We start from the raw sequence: 17,192 nt of genomic DNA, 5'->3' as shown, positions 1-17,192 counted from the left end.
CTACTTCCCGGGAGCGCAGATCACATATCTACTACGTGATCCAACACAGCAAGTGATACGGTTGTCAAGTGGTTCATATTTATGATGTATTTATTATTTATTATATATTCTTTCTCATATAGCTTTGATGGAAATTCAGTTGCTAGCTGTGATGCAACACAAGACAATTTATTTTCTCAGAAATTCTGACCCTGATGCTCATTGTGTTTGTATTGTTCATCCTGCAGACAGTGAAAACTGCATGAAATGTTCTGATGATGAATGGCCAAATGAGAAGAAGGATCGGTGTGTTCCAAAATTTGTGGAGTTTCTCTCCTACACTGATGACCCCATTGTTGCAGTATTTTCAGCTGTCTCCATCCTCTGTTGTCTTCTGACTGGTTTAATATTGGGGATATTTGTACTTTACCAGGACACCCCCATTGTTAAAGCTAATAACCGTAACCTGAGCTATCTTCTCCTGGTCTCCATCATACTGAGCTTCCTCTGTGTCTTCTTGTTCCTCGGCCATCCAGTAGATGTGACCTGCATGCTACGTGTGACCTCTTTTGGTGTCATCTTCTCAGTTGCTGTCTCTTCTCTGCTTGCCAAAAGTATTATGGTGTGTATAGCTTTTAAAGCCACCAAACCTGGGAGTCATTGGAGGAAATGGATGGGATCCAAACTGCCCAATTGTATCATTTGTGTCTTCTCACTGGTTCAAGTCATCATCTGTGTCACTTGGTTGTCTATTTCTCCCCCCTTCCAGGATCGGGACACTCACTCTTATCAGGGGAAGATCATCATTCAGTGTAATGAGGGTTCAGTTACCGGTTTCTACTCTGTCCTGGGATATATGGGGCTTCTGGCAGCTGTGAGTTTCATTATAGCTTTTTTAGCCAGGACATTACCGGACAGTTTTAATGAGGCCAAGTACATCACCTTCAGCATGCTGGTGTTCTGCAGTGTCTGGATTGCCATGATCCCGGCCTATCTGAGCACCAGAGGGAAATACATGGTGGCTGTGGAGGTTTTTGCAATAATAACCTCAAGTATTGGACTTCTTGGCTGTATATTTTTCCCAAAATGTTACATAATTCTGATCAGACCTGACCTGAATACAAAAACAGTTATCCGCTAATATGTATGGAAAAACACTGGGTTATCAGTAGTTATATCATTATTCTATTATTATTATCTTTATTATTGTTATTTTTCAGATTTTGCTAGTCTATTGAGAATGAACACTGTTACCCAATACCTTAGACTAGATCCAACTATCACTGGAATATAACTAGGTGGAATCATCCCCCCAAGTCTCAGGCCCAAATCTAATACCCATTCTTAACAAATTTGCTACCATATCAGGATTAGAGATAAACCCCAAGAAATGTATTGCATTAAACATATCACTTTCAACAATAGAATTAACACCAGCTAAAATAGCACTACCCTTCACAAGGGCTGTAGAGTCAGGGATTTGCCTTACAGCCTCTTTATCAGACCTATACTCAGCAAACTACCCTAACATTCTAAAACACATCAGGAAGCTAATGAATAACTGGTCCCACCTTCCTATTTCTTGGATGGGGAAAATAAATGTAGTTAAAATGACAATACTACCCAAACTGCTATACCCATTTAGAGTATTACTGATAACATTCCTCGGCAACTACTTACGTATTATCCAGAAAAGAACATCTACATTTATATGGGGATCTTCAAAACCGCATATACCTCTCAAAACACTATACTTACCTAGAAACTTAGGAGGTCTAGGAGTACCTAATTTTGCCACTTACTATAGAGCAGTTTAGCCAAATACCATGCCACTCAGGAAATACCTTTATGGGTATCGATAGAGGCTTGTGAATGTGACCTTTTATCGATTTCCAATATAATATGGCTTCATTCCAAAAACCGCCTTGGCCTAAGTAATCCTATAACTAAACATTACGGGGTAGATCCACAAAGAAATTACGCCGGCGTATCTATTGAATCCTCAAAACAAGATACGACGGCATCTCGGCTAGATCCGTCAGGCGTACGTCTTCGCACGCCTTCGGATCTTAGATGCAATTTTTCGGCGGCCGCTAGGTGGCGTTTCCGTTGTAATCCGCGTCGAGTATGCAAATTAGCTATTTACGGCGAACCACGAACGTACGTCGGCCCTGGGCATTTTTTTCCATCGTTTGCGTTCGGCTTTTTCCGGCGTATAGTTAAAGCTGCTATATGGTGGCAATGTTAATTATGGCCGTCCTTCCGGCGTACAATTTTGAATTTTTTGCGTCGTTTGCGTAAGTCGTTTTCGAATAGAAATTTGCGTAGAATGACGTCACCGTCGTAAGCATTGGCTGGTTCTGGTTTAATTTCGAGCATGCGCACTGGGATCCCCCTAGGGACGGCGCATGTGCAGTTAAAAAAAAACTTTGATTACGTTGGGTCACAACGTATTAACATAAAACATGCCCCCATCACAGCCATTTGAATTCCGCGCCCTTACGCCGCGAGAGATACACTACGCCACCGTAACTTATGGCGCGGATTCATGTGGGTTAAAACAAAAGCAAAGTAAGTTACAGCGGCGTAGTGTATCTTAGATACGCTGCGCCCAGCGCAGATGTATGTGCATCTGCCCCTATCTATCCATCTGGGAAAGATATACATTTAAACACAATTTGCAATCTCCACACAACCCTCTCCTCTCCTCCCTCAAAAACCCAACCTTTTAACCAGCTTGGATATATCCTTTATCTTTTACAATATGGTCTCCCTTGGATTTACTGAAATTTCACAATTTTGTTAACTCATCATCCTTTTTCCCCTTCCCGTCTCTCTGCGAAACATATAATATCTCACAATCGCAAATGTTCCAATACTTACAAATTAAACATTTCTTTACACCTAATACCACTTCAGACACGCCTCTGAACCATTTCCCTAGTTTTAAATCCGCTTGCAAAAATGACCTACACGCTAGAGGACTAATCTCCTCCCTTTATTCTCAATTACTAATAAATGCTGAAACGGATAAACCTACCTATGTGCGGAAATGGGAGGACTTGGAATATGTCCTAAATGAGGCAGAATGGTTAAAAGTTAATTAAATCTTCCTCCCCTAATGTAATAGCTATGGAAACTAACTATAAAGTACAAACTAGATGGTACTTAGTACCAGCCAAAATTGCTAAATTTACCCCTGACTATCCTGGTCATTGTTTCCACGGCTGCACAGAAGAAGGTATATACAAACACATTTGGTGGTCCTGGCCGACAGTACAAACATTTTGGAAAGAAATATATACATGTGCCTCCAAAATGTTTAACGTAACCCTCCAACCCAATCCTACTACGACATTACTTAATATCAAACCAGATAGTCTGACTCATGCCCAATTTAAACTTTTTATATTTTTGATCACAGCAGCAAAACAAACTGTGGCGAGAGCTTGGAAAACTCAGTCTTTGACGCTGGCCGAGACAAAGCAAAGAATAAACAATGTTACGATACATGCCAAAATGGCGGCTATTAAACAAAACTAAATTCCATAAATGATGGCAACTTTGGATAGAACTTTTCTTACCGACAGCATTTAATGACTCTGTTTTAATGCCGTGGTAGATGATTTAAAGTTATACTGATCATACAGGCCTGACTGTGACTTCTGGATCGACCTAGTGGACCCCTCCCCACTACTTCTTCTTTACTCTTTACTTTTCTTTTATACTCTGTCTCTCCTTATACCTTATGATTTTGAAGTTCCATAGGTTATGAATATAGTACCAGTTTTGAAAGACAATCCATTAACCCAAGTTTGCTCAGGAAATCTTTATTCCGTTACTCATAGCTATTAGAATCATTTACTCTTTGGATATCTACATCTCTTTAGGTTGAACACATAGGGGTAGATCCACAGAGCGAGTACGCTGGTGTATCTACTGATACGCTGGCGTACTTTCAAATTTCCCGCGTCGTATCGTTGTTTTGAATCCTCAAAACAAGATACGACGGCTTCTGGGTTAGATCCGACAGGTGTATGTCTTCGTACGCCTTCGGATCTAAGATGCAATACTTTGGCGTCCGCTGGGTGGCATTCATGTCGTTTTCCGCGTCGGGTATGCAAATTAGCTATTTCCGACGATCCACGAACGTACGCGCGGCCGTCGCATTCTCTTACGTCGTCTCTAGTTGCCTTTTTCTGGCGTATAGTTAAAGCTGATTTTTTGCGGCGTATTGTTAGATTTGCCATGTTAAGTATGGCCGTCGTTCCCGCGTCGAAATTTGAATTTTTTTTTTGGCGTAAGTCGCCCGTGAATCGGGATGGACGTAAGTCACGTCTTAGTTTAAAAAATGACGTCCTTGCGACGTCATTTTGCGCAATGCACGGCGGGAAATTTAGGGACGGCGCATGCGCAGTTCATTCGGCTTTAAATGAAACACGCCCCCTAATCGCCGATTTGAATTCCGTGCCGTTATGACACTTGAGATACACTACGCTGCCGTAAATTACGGCGCAAATTCTTTGGGGATTCGAACCAGCAAAAAGTAAGTTACAGCGGCGTAGCATATCTCACATACGCTGCGCCGATGTATTTGTATGTGGATCTACCCCATAATTGTTAAAGTGGTAGTAAACCCTCCTATGATTTTCAGCCAAGGAAGATGCCATCTTGGCCTCTGTTTAATCTACAACTGCCATGATGCTGCACATGTGATCAGTTATGACAGCAGCCATTGGATGGTTTGACAGTTTGGTTGAGAGCACAACCAATGTGACAGTTAGCATTCCCGGCATGACAGGAACGTTAACTGTTCTTTGAAAATGGGTTTACTTCCGCTTTAACTAATTGCTTTAACTTTTCACACTTCCTTATATCCTAATCAACACTATGGGCTAGATTCACATAGATTTCGGCGGGTGTAGCGTATCTCAGATACACTTTGCCACCGTAAGTTAGAGCAGCTGGTCCTGTATTCACAAAGAAGTTGCGCTCTAACTTACAGTGGCGTAGTGTAACTGGGCCGGCATAAGCCCGCCTAATTCAAAATAGGCTGGTTGGGGGCATGTTCTATGCAAAATACTATTGACCCCACGTATTTGACGTTTCTAACGAACGACGCATGCGCTGTTCGTGGACGTATCCCAGTGCGCATGCTCCAAATTACGCCGCAAAGACTCATTGGTTTTCGACGTGAACGTAACTTATGCCCAGCCCTATTCACGGACGACTTACGCAAACGACGTAAAACGTGAAAAATTTGGCGCGGTTCCGACGTTCATACTTAACATTGGCTGCGCCATCTTTTTGGTGGTTTATCTTTATGCCTCAAAATGCCTTACGTAAACGGCGTATCTTTACTGCGACGGCCGGGTGTACGTTTGTGAATAGGCGTATTTAGCTGATTTACATATTCTAGGCGTAAATCAGCGTACATGCCCCTAGCGGCCAGCGTAAATATGCAGCTAAGATACGACGGCGTAGGAGACTTACGCCGGTCATATCTTAGCAATATTTAAGCGTATCTCAGTTTGAGAATACGCTTAAATATACGACGGCGGGGATTCGGACTTACGACGGCGTATCTACTGATACGCCCGTCGTAAGTCTATTTGAATCTGGCCCTATATTTATAACCACTTATGAATATTATATATTAATTCTGAATTGTATAATGTACAGTACTTAATTTATTGTACCGTATTTATCGGCATATCACATGCACAGGTGTGTAACACGCACCCCAAATTATTGTATTTAATAAAATATTTTTGACAAGGAGAATGAACACTGTTAAATTTGGACATTTAATACTTACCTCTCCTTTGGAAGGTGAGTTGAATTTTTGCTCTGGACACCACTGGTATCAGACACTTGGGTTTGTTGGAAATCTTCAACCCTGCTGTGTGTAGTGGTTCCTCCCACCAGCAGTTACATCACTATAGAATAATGTAGTCACGTATTGAGGAGGAACAACAGTGACCAGAGGGGAACAAAGTATCCAAAACATACTAAACTGATACCAGAGACACCTATCACTCTTCAAGAGAGGGGATTTTTTACTCGCCACCTCCAGAAAAAAAATATTAAAAATGTTCTTTTATATGATGATTGTAATGTCATTAATTTAGTGTCAAGGTCACTTTAATTATATTGTATGTAGACAATTATGTCTAAATGAATAAATACATTTTGTTGGTGTATTCTAAATTCCTTTTTAATATTAGTTAAAGGTGATGAGTGCATGTTCTCAATAAGTTCACATTTTAAGTGGTAAGTTGACTTCATTTTAAAGGGTGTTTTCCTTATAATAAAACAACTTTCTCCTTGTATATATATATATATATATATATATCTCTTTAAAAACTTCTGCCACAAATTTGGCTTCCCCATACAACGTTGCAGAGACACCACTCCTACTCCAGACCTTGCCAGATACTGATATGAAAACTTCCAAAGCTTCCAGGTGCTCATTGATCAATCAGAGGTTTTATTCTGAAGAAGACATCAAACATTAGACTTATGGTAGCTTAAAGGGTCACTAAAGGAATTTTTTTTTTTTTGCTGAAATGACTGTTTACAGGGCATAGAGACATAATAGTTAACTGATTCCTTTTAAAAATGATTAAAAATAGATAAAAAAAACAATCATATAATGTGCCTGCAGTGTAGTTTCGTTTTTGCTGTTGTTTCCTGGTTCTCTGATGTACAGAGAGCCACTAGAGGGCAGTGATACTTTGTCTAAAACTCCTCAGCACCAATCCAGTTTAGTTTTACTCACACCTCCTTGATTAGTGACCACCGTGAGAAATCTCCCAGTACTGTGGTCATCAGGAAACAGGCAACCAGGAAGTGTCCAGAACAGAGAGGATTTACAGCAACATGAAAGCAAAAACGAACAATGAGGACATGAAACCAGGACTGCAGCAAGGTAAAGGAAGCTATTTAGCTAAAAAAAAAAATTCCTTTAGTGACCCTTTAACTACCTTCCACCTGGCGTATTGTAAAATGATGGCGAGCGGCCTCCTCTCTTGTTATGGGGTGCCAATCCCATGATGTCGCCCCCTTGTCCCCGCTATCGCGCACCAGCGGGGGGGGGGCACACAGCGCGGCGATCACGCTCATGCCATGTTCCTAGGACCCTGACCTGGGTAAAGAGCCGATGACTCAGCACTTTAACCATGTGATTGGCTGTGTCCAATCTCAGCCGAGCGCATGTAAACATGGAAGTGCCATTTTTTAGCTCTCCTCACTTCACACTCTGTCAGCAGTGCCCTGATTATCAATGAAGCCCCAGCATTGCCACCAATTAGTGCCCAGCAGTGGCACCAATTAGTTCCCAGCAGTGGCATTAATCAATGCCCAGCAGTAATGCCAGTCAGTGCTGCTTATCAGTGGCCATTAGTGCCGCCTATCCGTGCCACCTGTCATTGCCCATAAGTGCCGCCTACCAGTGCCACCTATCAGTCCCCACCAGTGCCATCTATCAGTGCCCATCAGTGCTTATCAGTGTCACCTATCAGCACTCATCAGTAGGGATTAGCCAAACAACCCCCTGTTCGGTTCGCACCAGAACCTGCGAACAGACCAAAAGTTTGTGTGAACTTTAGAATCCTGTTAAAGTCTATGGGACTCGAACGTTTGAAATCTAAATCTAAAAAGTGTTTGGGGACGCGAGTCCTGCCCCAGGGGACATGTATCAATGCAAAAAAAAAGTTTTAAAAATGGCTGTTTTTTCAGGAGCAGTGATTTTAAAGCTGCTTGCTCTGGTAACACTTGACAGGAGGGACCGACCCAGAGAAGACAAGTATGTCGTGTTTGTTATGTATTTTTTAAATCTTTGCCTTTAATATTTGCCTATTTAATATTTAAGTCCATCAAGTCCAACCTATGTGTGTGATTTTATGTCAGTATTATCTTGTAGACTTGTTTTTTGATTCCTCCAGAAGTCTGCTTCTGCTTCAGGTGCTGCCGCTAAGCTCCCTTTACAGCTACTAACCAGGATCCTTTGGATATTAGCCCCATGTTTTAGATGGACTTTGTTTTATATGGACTCATATTGATTTTTACTTTTAACCTTTATTGTTATGTTTCATTATATTTTTAGTGCTCTAGTTGATCGTGCGCCATAAATCTTTTTTCTGTACATTAAATATATTGTTTCGGAATTTTGTTTTCGTCCGAAAAATACATTTATTTAGTTACTCCCGAAATTTTTATTTATTTTGTTTTTCGTTGGAAATTGCATTCGTCCGAAAATCCGAACAAATTAAGGTTGAATCTGTCATTGAAGGCTTATGGTGTCTGACTGTCGAATGTTCAAAGAACATTCGACGGAGCAGCGAAACTCTACGACGCCGCAATCATACTTTTCCGGTCAAATGTTCAGCCTACAAGCTATAGTAGAATTCTAATGTTGTATGACTAGTAATAATTATATTTATTAATTATTATTACTAGTCAACCAACATTAGAATTTTTCTATCGCCTATGGGCCAAACATTTGACCGGAAATGTACGATTGCGGCGTCGTACAGTTTAGCTGCTCCTTCGAATCTTCTTATAGCGTACACACGATCGGTCCATCCGATGAAAACGGTCTGATGGATTTTTCGTGTCAGAACGCGGTGACGTAAAACACAACGACGTGCTGAAAAAAAGGAAGTTCAATGCTTCCAAGCATGCGTCGACTTGATTCTGAGCATGCGTGGATTTTTAACTGATTTTTAGCCTACAAACGATCGTTTTTTTCTATCGGTTAGGTATCCATCGGTTAAATTTAAAACAAGATTGAATTTTTTTAACCGATGGATAAATAACCGATCGGTTTGACCGATCGTGTGTACGTGGCATTATAACTATCAACAGACACCATGAGCCTTCAATGACAGATTCGACCTTTGTATGTTAATCAATGCTTTGTCGAATCTTCGTCGCTCATGTTGAATTGTCAAGTTAGTTCTAGCTATTTTACTGTTCCTCCTCTTTGGTTACAATCAGCCAATAACATTCATCATCATCATTATTTTTACTTTACTTCCCCCACCCAATTCCAGCAGCGATCTTTTCTCTCTATAATGTCAAATCTTTTCTCTCTATGTAGAATAATCTTGGACTGATAGAATTAAGGTTAGGCACATTCGACCAACGAAAACAAAAATAAAGCATTTGTTTAAATCAGATCTTTCCGTTTTCGTATTCTGTGCGTTCGTTTTCGTTTGTTAAAACGATAACGAAAATACTTGAAATTCAGACAAAAATGCATTCGGACGAAAACGAATGCACATGTCTATTATCTTGTATATCCCTGTATGTTGTGGTCATTCAGGTGCTTATCTAATAGTTTCTTGAAACCATTGACCGCTGAGACCACCGCCTGTGGAAGGTTAAACCTCTTTTCTTCTAATTTTAATGAGTGGCCAAGTGTCTTGTTAAACTCCCTTCAAATACTTAAATACATATAAACACTATTGTACAAACCATCTTAAATATGCAAATAATAAAGTGCAAAACATTGTAAAATTCATCTCCAATGATTTAACATACTGCAGTAAACGTACTAAAACTAAACTAACACATGCCAATACAATGCAAAAAATGTGCACAAACGCCTGTCAATATACTGCCGTGAAAGTGCACTATTGCACTTTAATATACTGCAGTAAACATGCACTACGCATTACAATATATTTCAGTAAATGTGCACTTATGCAATGCAAAATTCTGCAGTAAAACTACACTAATACACGTGAGGCTTGGTTCACACCATCGCCGCATCGTCGCATAGGAGGGGTCCGGTGCGTATTGGTTCACTGTTTTAGGTCTGATTTCAGACCAAATTTTGGGCTGAAATCGAACCTGAAACGCACCAAAAAAGGCACACATTTTTCCTGCACACTGCAGCGGACCCGCTGCGGAGATATGTGAACTGGCTCCATAAAGAGCCAGTCACATTCTCCTGCTATGCAAATTGGATGTGGGGAAGCGCGCATTCAATTCGCATAGGTGTGAACTGAGCCTCAATATACTTCAGAAAATGTGTATTAACTGTGTATTGTAAACGCTGCTAGTTTTTGCTGCAATTTATACACTGTTTATCTTGGAAGATTTTGTTTAATTATTCACTGTGTAGTAGCGTGAAAGACACTATTCACTAAACGTGTATGAACGCACCTTAATATAATGCAGTAAACATGCACAAACCCATGGGAATTTATTGCAGTAAACATGCGCAAATGAACCTCAATATAGTGCAGCAAAAAGTTCCCTTATGCAGCTCAATATACTGTAGGAAACATGCACTAACGCACATCATCATACTGTACTAACACACTTTAATATATTGCAGAAATCGTGCACGAACGCCATCAATCTATTGCAGTAAACATGCACTAATGCTTGTCAAAATACTACAATAAACGTGCACTAACGCATATCAGTTTAATACAGTAAAAGTGCACTAACACAATTCAATATACTGCCGTAAAACTGCACTTTTGCATTTCAATGTACGGCCATAAAAGTGCAAAAAAGGCACATCAATATACTGCAGTAAACATACACTAATGCATCTCAACATACTGCAGTAAACGTGCACAAATGCACAGCAATATACTGCAGTAAACATGCACTAGCACCAGGGCTCAAGTCCTGCGGGAACGCATGGGAACGACGTTCCCCCACTTCTTCCTCAGCAGGAACGTTGTTCCCATTGTTAGCAAGGCGCACCCGTCCTCCCCTCCCTCGGTCCGCCTATTCCTCCTCCAAAGTCTCGGCTCTAGCATAGGGGGCAGGGTAGTTCACCCTGGCGCCACATAGGTGGGGGCGCTCAAGTGCCAGAGTGCTCCCCTCCCTCCTCCTCTCCTTAACGGCATGCCTCTGGACACTGCACCGCCGCACTGTTTCCTGCCCTTGCCCCTCTATCATAGGAGATCTATGCGGCTGTCTCTGTTCGGAGAGACTCACTTAGTGACGTTAGTGAGGTGGTCCGTGGCGTGCAGTGCAGGACATTGCCGACAATACATTTGCTCTCTCTGCCACGATCTTCTTCTCCACCTGGGCGGCGCGGCTCCACACCTCTCCAGCTGCCGCCCGGGAGGAGTTTGTCCTAAAGGGGGGTTGTCCTGAGGGGGGGTTGTCCTGAGGGGGGGGTTGTAATAATAGAGGGGGTGGTCTGTACTAATAATGGAGGGGGATCTGTACTAAAAAAGGAGGGGGGTCTGTACTAATAATGGAGGGGGGTCTGTACTTATGGAAGTGTGGTTTGTGGGGTGGTCTGTACTAATGGAGAGGGGTGGTTTGTCCTGAGGGGGGGTTGTCCTGAGGGGGGTTTGCACTAATGGAGGGGTGGTCTGTACTAGTAATGGAGGGGAGCTGTACTAATGGAGGGGTGGTTTGTGGGATGTCTATACTAATGGAGGGGGTCTGTACTACAGAGGGGTGGTTTGTGGGGTGGTCTGCACTAATGGAGGGGGGTGGTTTGTCTTTAGGGGGGTCTGTACTAATGGGGGGGGTTGTGGAGGGTCTGTAGTAAAGGAGGGGGTGGTTTGTGGGGGGGGGGCTGTAGTAATGGAGGGTGGTGGTTTGTCCCGAGGGGGTCTGTACTAATGGGATGGTGGTTTTTGGGGGGGGTCTGTACTAATGGGTGGTTTGTCCTGAGGGGGGCTGTACTAATGGGGAGGTGGATTGTCCTGAGGGGGGTCTGTACTAATGAAGGGGGGTGGTTTGTCCTGGGGGGGTCTGTACCAATGGAGGGGTGGTGATTTGTCCAGGGGGGTCTGTACTAATGGAGGGGGGGTCTGTACTGAGGGAGGGGTTTATACTTAGTGGGGAGTTTGTACTTACTGAGGGGAGACTATAGTTGGTGGAGGGGGGTGACATCAACCCTAGTGAAGCCACTGCAGCCGCAGGGTTTTCTTTCCCTCGCCCTCTCCTCGCGCTGCTATACTAGTGAGAAGCGCTTGCCAGCACAGCCGCCTAAATTGTTTCTTCCCCCGCCTTCATATTGGCCAGGGAAGAAATAGAATAGATAAAGGAGCAGAGAAGAGGATTGTGGGACATATAGTCCCGAGGACTGGCAGCCCCACTGTAACACGGGAACGGCAGAGGGAGATGAGAGTGCTGAGAGAACACCATCAGAGAGAGAACCCCGCTGCCTTGCACCACCAAAGAGAAAAGCCACACAGCCTGGCACCATCCCTGGCAGAGAAATGAATTGAGTCATTGCCAAAATACATGGGCAATTCGGAGTGAGCTGACTCCTGATCATAGGAACCATTGTTGCTGTATCGCTGGGTCAGGTGAGAGGGCCAATCGGCCATTATCTCCTGTATTATATCTGCAGTCTCTGACCATCTCCTGTAATATGTCTGCACTCTCTGACCATCTCCTGTACCATGTCTGCAGTCTCTGACCATCTCCTGTATTATATCTGCAGTCTCTGACCATATTCTGCACTATGTCTGCAGTCTCTGACCATCTCCTGTATTATATCTGCAGTCTCTGACCATCTCCTGTACTATGTCTGCAGTCTCTGACCATCTCCTGTACCATGTCTGCAGTCTCTGACCGTCTCTTGTATCATGTCTGCAGTCACTGACCATCTCCTGTACTATGTCTGGGGGCTCTTTCTAACAGAAGCACTCTCTGTGTGCATTAGAGAGACTCCCCTCCAGGTCTCATTCGTTTAAGCTCTTCCTGTCTTTTCTTGTTATAAGATCATGGGAGGATCCCAGGGTAACAAATACTTCTTAGAGGAGCATCTCTGTGTTTGACTCGTTGCCATAAAAACATGTGTAAAGGGGAGGAGTTTGTAAGATGACCTTGCCCATGTGAGGGCACCAGAAATATTTCTGCACCAGGCGTCTGTGACCCTAGGATCGGCCCTGATAGGAACACTGATCCGATGGCAAATTGAATCAGTGTGATGTGAATTATAGGTGCTGGGACTTTGTTACAGCGCCCACTGGAGGAGGAGGAGGCGGCGGACCGAGGGAGGGGAGGACGGGGTCGCGCTGGGATATTCAAATCCCAGATCCAGACACATGCCAGGCTTCATTGCTAGACACAGATCAGGCTGCATTGCTGCGCACTGATCGGGCTGCATTTGATAGGCACTGGTAAGACTGCAGTAATGGACACTGGTAAGACCGCATTTGATGGGCACTGATCGGGCTGCATTGATGGGCACTGATAAAGCTGCATTTCATGGGCACTGATCAGGCTGCATTTGATGGGCACTGGTAAGGCTGCATTTGATGGACACTGGTAAAGCTGCATTTGATGGCCCCTAATCAAGCTGCATTTGATGGGCACTGGTAAGGCTACTTTACTGGGCACTGGCAATGCTGTATTTGATGGGCACTGATAAGGCTGCATTACTGGGCACTGATCAGGCTGCATTTGATGGGCACTGATAAGGCTGCATTACTGGGCACTGATCAGGCAGCATTTGATGGGCACTGATCAGGCTGCATTTGATGGGCACTGAGGAGTGAGCGGCCCGGGGGCCTGGGCCCCACTTTGCACAATCAATACAGGCAGCCTGAGGAGAGGGGCCCTGGGCCAGAATGCTCAACAATAACGGCCTCACTCCTCTGCACAGACTAACACATGTATGCGGACACCTTGGGGCAGCAGGGGCCCCACATATCAGAGCCTTCATAGATTAGAAATATAGTGCAGAAGGGGCCCCCCAGTCATTGCAACTTGTTTTAGAAACTCCCTGCGAGGGAACCATTATCACACAGCGTGGTGTTTTTTTGTTAGTATAGCATACAGCTGTTCAATAACTGTGTAAGCTTTGTATCTTTGAGGAATGTACTTGTATCACTTTGGCCTTGTACACACGACCGAGTTTCTCGGCAAAAACCAGCAAGAAGCTTGCTGTTTTTTTTTTTTTTGCCGAGGAAACCGGTCGTGTGTACACTTTTCGACGAGGAAACCGTCAAGGATCTCGTCGGGCCAAAAAGAGAACATGTTCTCTATTTCCTTGACGGGAATGGGAAAATTTGGCTCGCCGAGATCCTCGGGCGGCTTCACAAGGAACTCGACGAGCAAAACGATGTGTTTCGCCCGTCGAGTTCCTCGGACGTGTGTACGAGGCTTCACAAGTGGTTGCAAGTGTACATCTATGTATTCCCCTAATCTAGATGAAAGTGACTCAATTCCACTGTTTATGGGTCTACACGGAGGATTATTCCTATCTTTATGGATTTTAGGAATGTAGCACATAACAGGTATTCTGCATGCTGTAGGTACTAAGTATTGTACTGCTGCTCACCTTCTCCTTGTTTTTAAATGCTTTGTTGGAATGATATGCATGTAGAATAACTCCAATTATGTGAGCATTTATATCATAATACTTATCTGTTGCAAATACCATTGTTTGATATTTTTTAAACTTGATGTTAATTTATTATCCTACATATTATAGATAGCTGGCTGATTATTTTCCCTATACCCCTGAGGAAATAGAGTTGTCTCTCCAAAAAGTCGGGTGCAATGTGGATAATCATGCCCTATATACTTATCTTTATTTGGTTGTAATTCTTACTCCATACTGTATTAATTCCATACACAGCGTATTTTATTACATACTGTTTTATACTGTTTTGTATATGTATAATGAATTATATTCATATTTTTTCAATACGTGGTTGTAATCCTTGTGCCTGAAAAATCCAGTCAGGGGATCTCCTTTTTCTTGTTTCAATTTTGGATGTGGCACACTTTAGAGACATAGACCGACAAAACTGTTTTCGCCTACTCATACACATAAGAACTCAGTGAATGTCATGATACAAGAGCTGGGCTATAAAATACTTGCAAGGTGATATAGGACACCAGTGCTTATTCACAAATTTGCACCAATGACTTTCCCACTATGTTGGAGATGTGGTCATGAACCCAGAACTTTGTTACACATCTGGTGGTACTGCTTGAAAATTAAGGTGTTTTGGACTGAGGTACATGATGCCATAGTGAAAATAACTATCTACCAACTTGACCTTACTCCAGCCCAATACCTACTACATCATATCTTTATCCCCAACCATATCTACTGCAATCACTAGCTCTACATTTAGTCAACATGGCCAGAAAGTGCACCCCTCTAGATGGGGAACCATCACTCCCCCCACATTAAATAATTGGTACTGCCGTATCAAACCAATGGCTGAAATGTAAGAACTGATCATTATTGTTCACGAAAATCCATCTAAATTCAGCCGTACATGGGCGTATTGGCTCCATTTCCAAGACTCTCTAACATGCACAGTGTGAAGAAAATAGACTTTATTCTGTATTTTCTCATAGGTTCGGTTTGTTTTTTAAGAACCCCTGTACCGATCTGGGTGAAATTTGGATATGTTGGTCCCACAGATCGGGGCTATCAGCAGATATGTAATGGTAGGGATACCTTGTGTGGAAAGGGGTGTTCAAACTTTTGGGGAAATTGTGTGCTCTCTGCCTGGAGATAATCGGTTTATTCCTTAACTGATCTCAATGTCTCCCAGGCAGAGAGAGGGCGGGTGTACTATAAAAGCTTGCTGTGGTAATGTCATCTACTACTATCATGTAAATGAACCTTAGTCTGGCTCTCAGGAACCTTTCATGGTGTGATGCTAATTGACACTGTATTGTGTGAATTTCGATTGATAATACATGTGTACTGTGTAGCAGGTGAGAAGAGCTTATCTTTTGTCACCTAAATGATTAGTAATTAACTCATGTAGATTATCTCAGAGACAGAATGTCTGTCTCCTAAAAGATGTGTATTGGAGGCTCATTAGTACCCATTGTATGATGTTGTGGGTGGAGTGTGTCATTGTCCATTCGATTACTGCAAGTATACTTTTTGGTGTATATAAGAGCCTGCCCTCTCAATAAAGTTGTTCTATGCCTGGTACACCCTACATGAAGTCTTGGCTCATATTTGGGGGAAAATTCTAATCATTGGGAAGAATCATCCTGGAAACTGCATTCATCTCCACTATCCCTCTACCTCCTATGGTAGCGATAATCACTTAAGTTTGGCGATTGAGGGATGGAAAGAAGGCCGCAGTACCATAACCACTGCAGGTCTTAACACACAGCATCACAGGGAAATATTTAAGTGAATTCCCACAAACATCACTAACTCACAATCTACTTTGGTCGCTGGGAAGAAGGAACAGAGGAGACCTTACAGACGTTCCCCCTCCCTCAGGGAAAATATGTTGGATCTTATACCCTATTAGATACTTTATGCATCCTGTAGATCCTGACCACTTCTTCTACGTTTTTCTTTTTTTCTCCAAAACCTCATCTCGCCCCCTATACCCTTTTTACTTTCTTCATGGATTCATACCTGCTGACCTTTAAACAGCAATACATGTCCAATTCATTGTTGTAGGCTATGATACTTACTTTTAACTTCAACAATGTGACTTCATTATGTTCTCCTGTACCTATTTGCCCCTATAAAGAAGCTACCTTTTCTAAATTTGACACCAAGGCTGGGTTCACACTGGAGAATGCAGTGGCTCACAGCAGGAGTCCATTCACCATTTCATGCCCGATTTAAGCCCACATTTTTGGCTGAATTTGGATCTGAAAAGAACCAAAAGAAGCACAGGACTCCCGTACAATTCGCACCAGAGCCGCTGTGGAGTTGTGTAAACCGGGTCCATAGAGAGCCGGTCACAATCTTCTGCTATACTAATTGGATGCAGGGAAACCTGCATTTATTTTGCAATAGTGTGAACCCAGCCTGATGGATGCTAGACTAAAAATGTTAGTCACCTACTTTGATATTATATGCCTAGTTATTATCGGAAATATATAATGCAACACTCATGCCATGTTGTTCTGTATTACAATGTTATAAAACCCAATAAAATTCTTGAAACAAAAATAAAGTCCCAGTATACATGCTAAAACACCTTCTTGGCTATCGCTAAGATCCAAGGGGGCGATGTTATTTTTGTTCCATAGTCCATGATGAAGGCAAACATTTTGATAGTTTTAACCCTTGCTTCTCTGCTAAAGACAAACCTTACCTTGTCCAAATGGAATACAAGATTGAAGTCTATGGGCTATCATTTGTGTGTATAGTTTAAATTCAACGTTAATAAGAGAAATCGGTCTATAACTACTACATAACGCTGGGTCTTTATTGGATTTTGGTATCTTAAAAGCTTCTTGTAAGTATCTTGAAAGCTTCTTGTAAGTAT

At 42.6% G+C, this 17,192-nt stretch overlaps 1 protein-coding gene across 1 annotated transcript in view; it reads left to right on the top strand.

Annotated features, from left to right (window-relative positions):
• LOC120928900 (vomeronasal type-2 receptor 26-like) overlaps window positions 1-1,968 on the top strand; it is a 55,040-nt gene extending 53,072 nt beyond the window's left edge. Inside the window, exon 7 of the mRNA XM_040340011.1 lies at window positions 228-1,968. Coding sequence (XP_040195945.1) covers window positions 228-1,120 — 893 coding nt within the window. The 3' untranslated portion in view covers window positions 1,121-1,968. The remainder of the gene's footprint in view (window positions 1-227) is intronic.
• Window positions 1,969-17,192: the final 15,224 nt, after the last annotated feature.

This window comes from Rana temporaria, chromosome 1 (assembly GCF_905171775.1).
Source record: "Rana temporaria chromosome 1, aRanTem1.1, whole genome shotgun sequence".
NCBI classification, from domain to species: Eukaryota; Metazoa; Chordata; class Amphibia; order Anura; family Ranidae; genus Rana; species Rana temporaria.
Note: the sequence above shows the minus strand (reverse complement) of the source record. Positions and strands in the feature narration are given on the sequence as shown.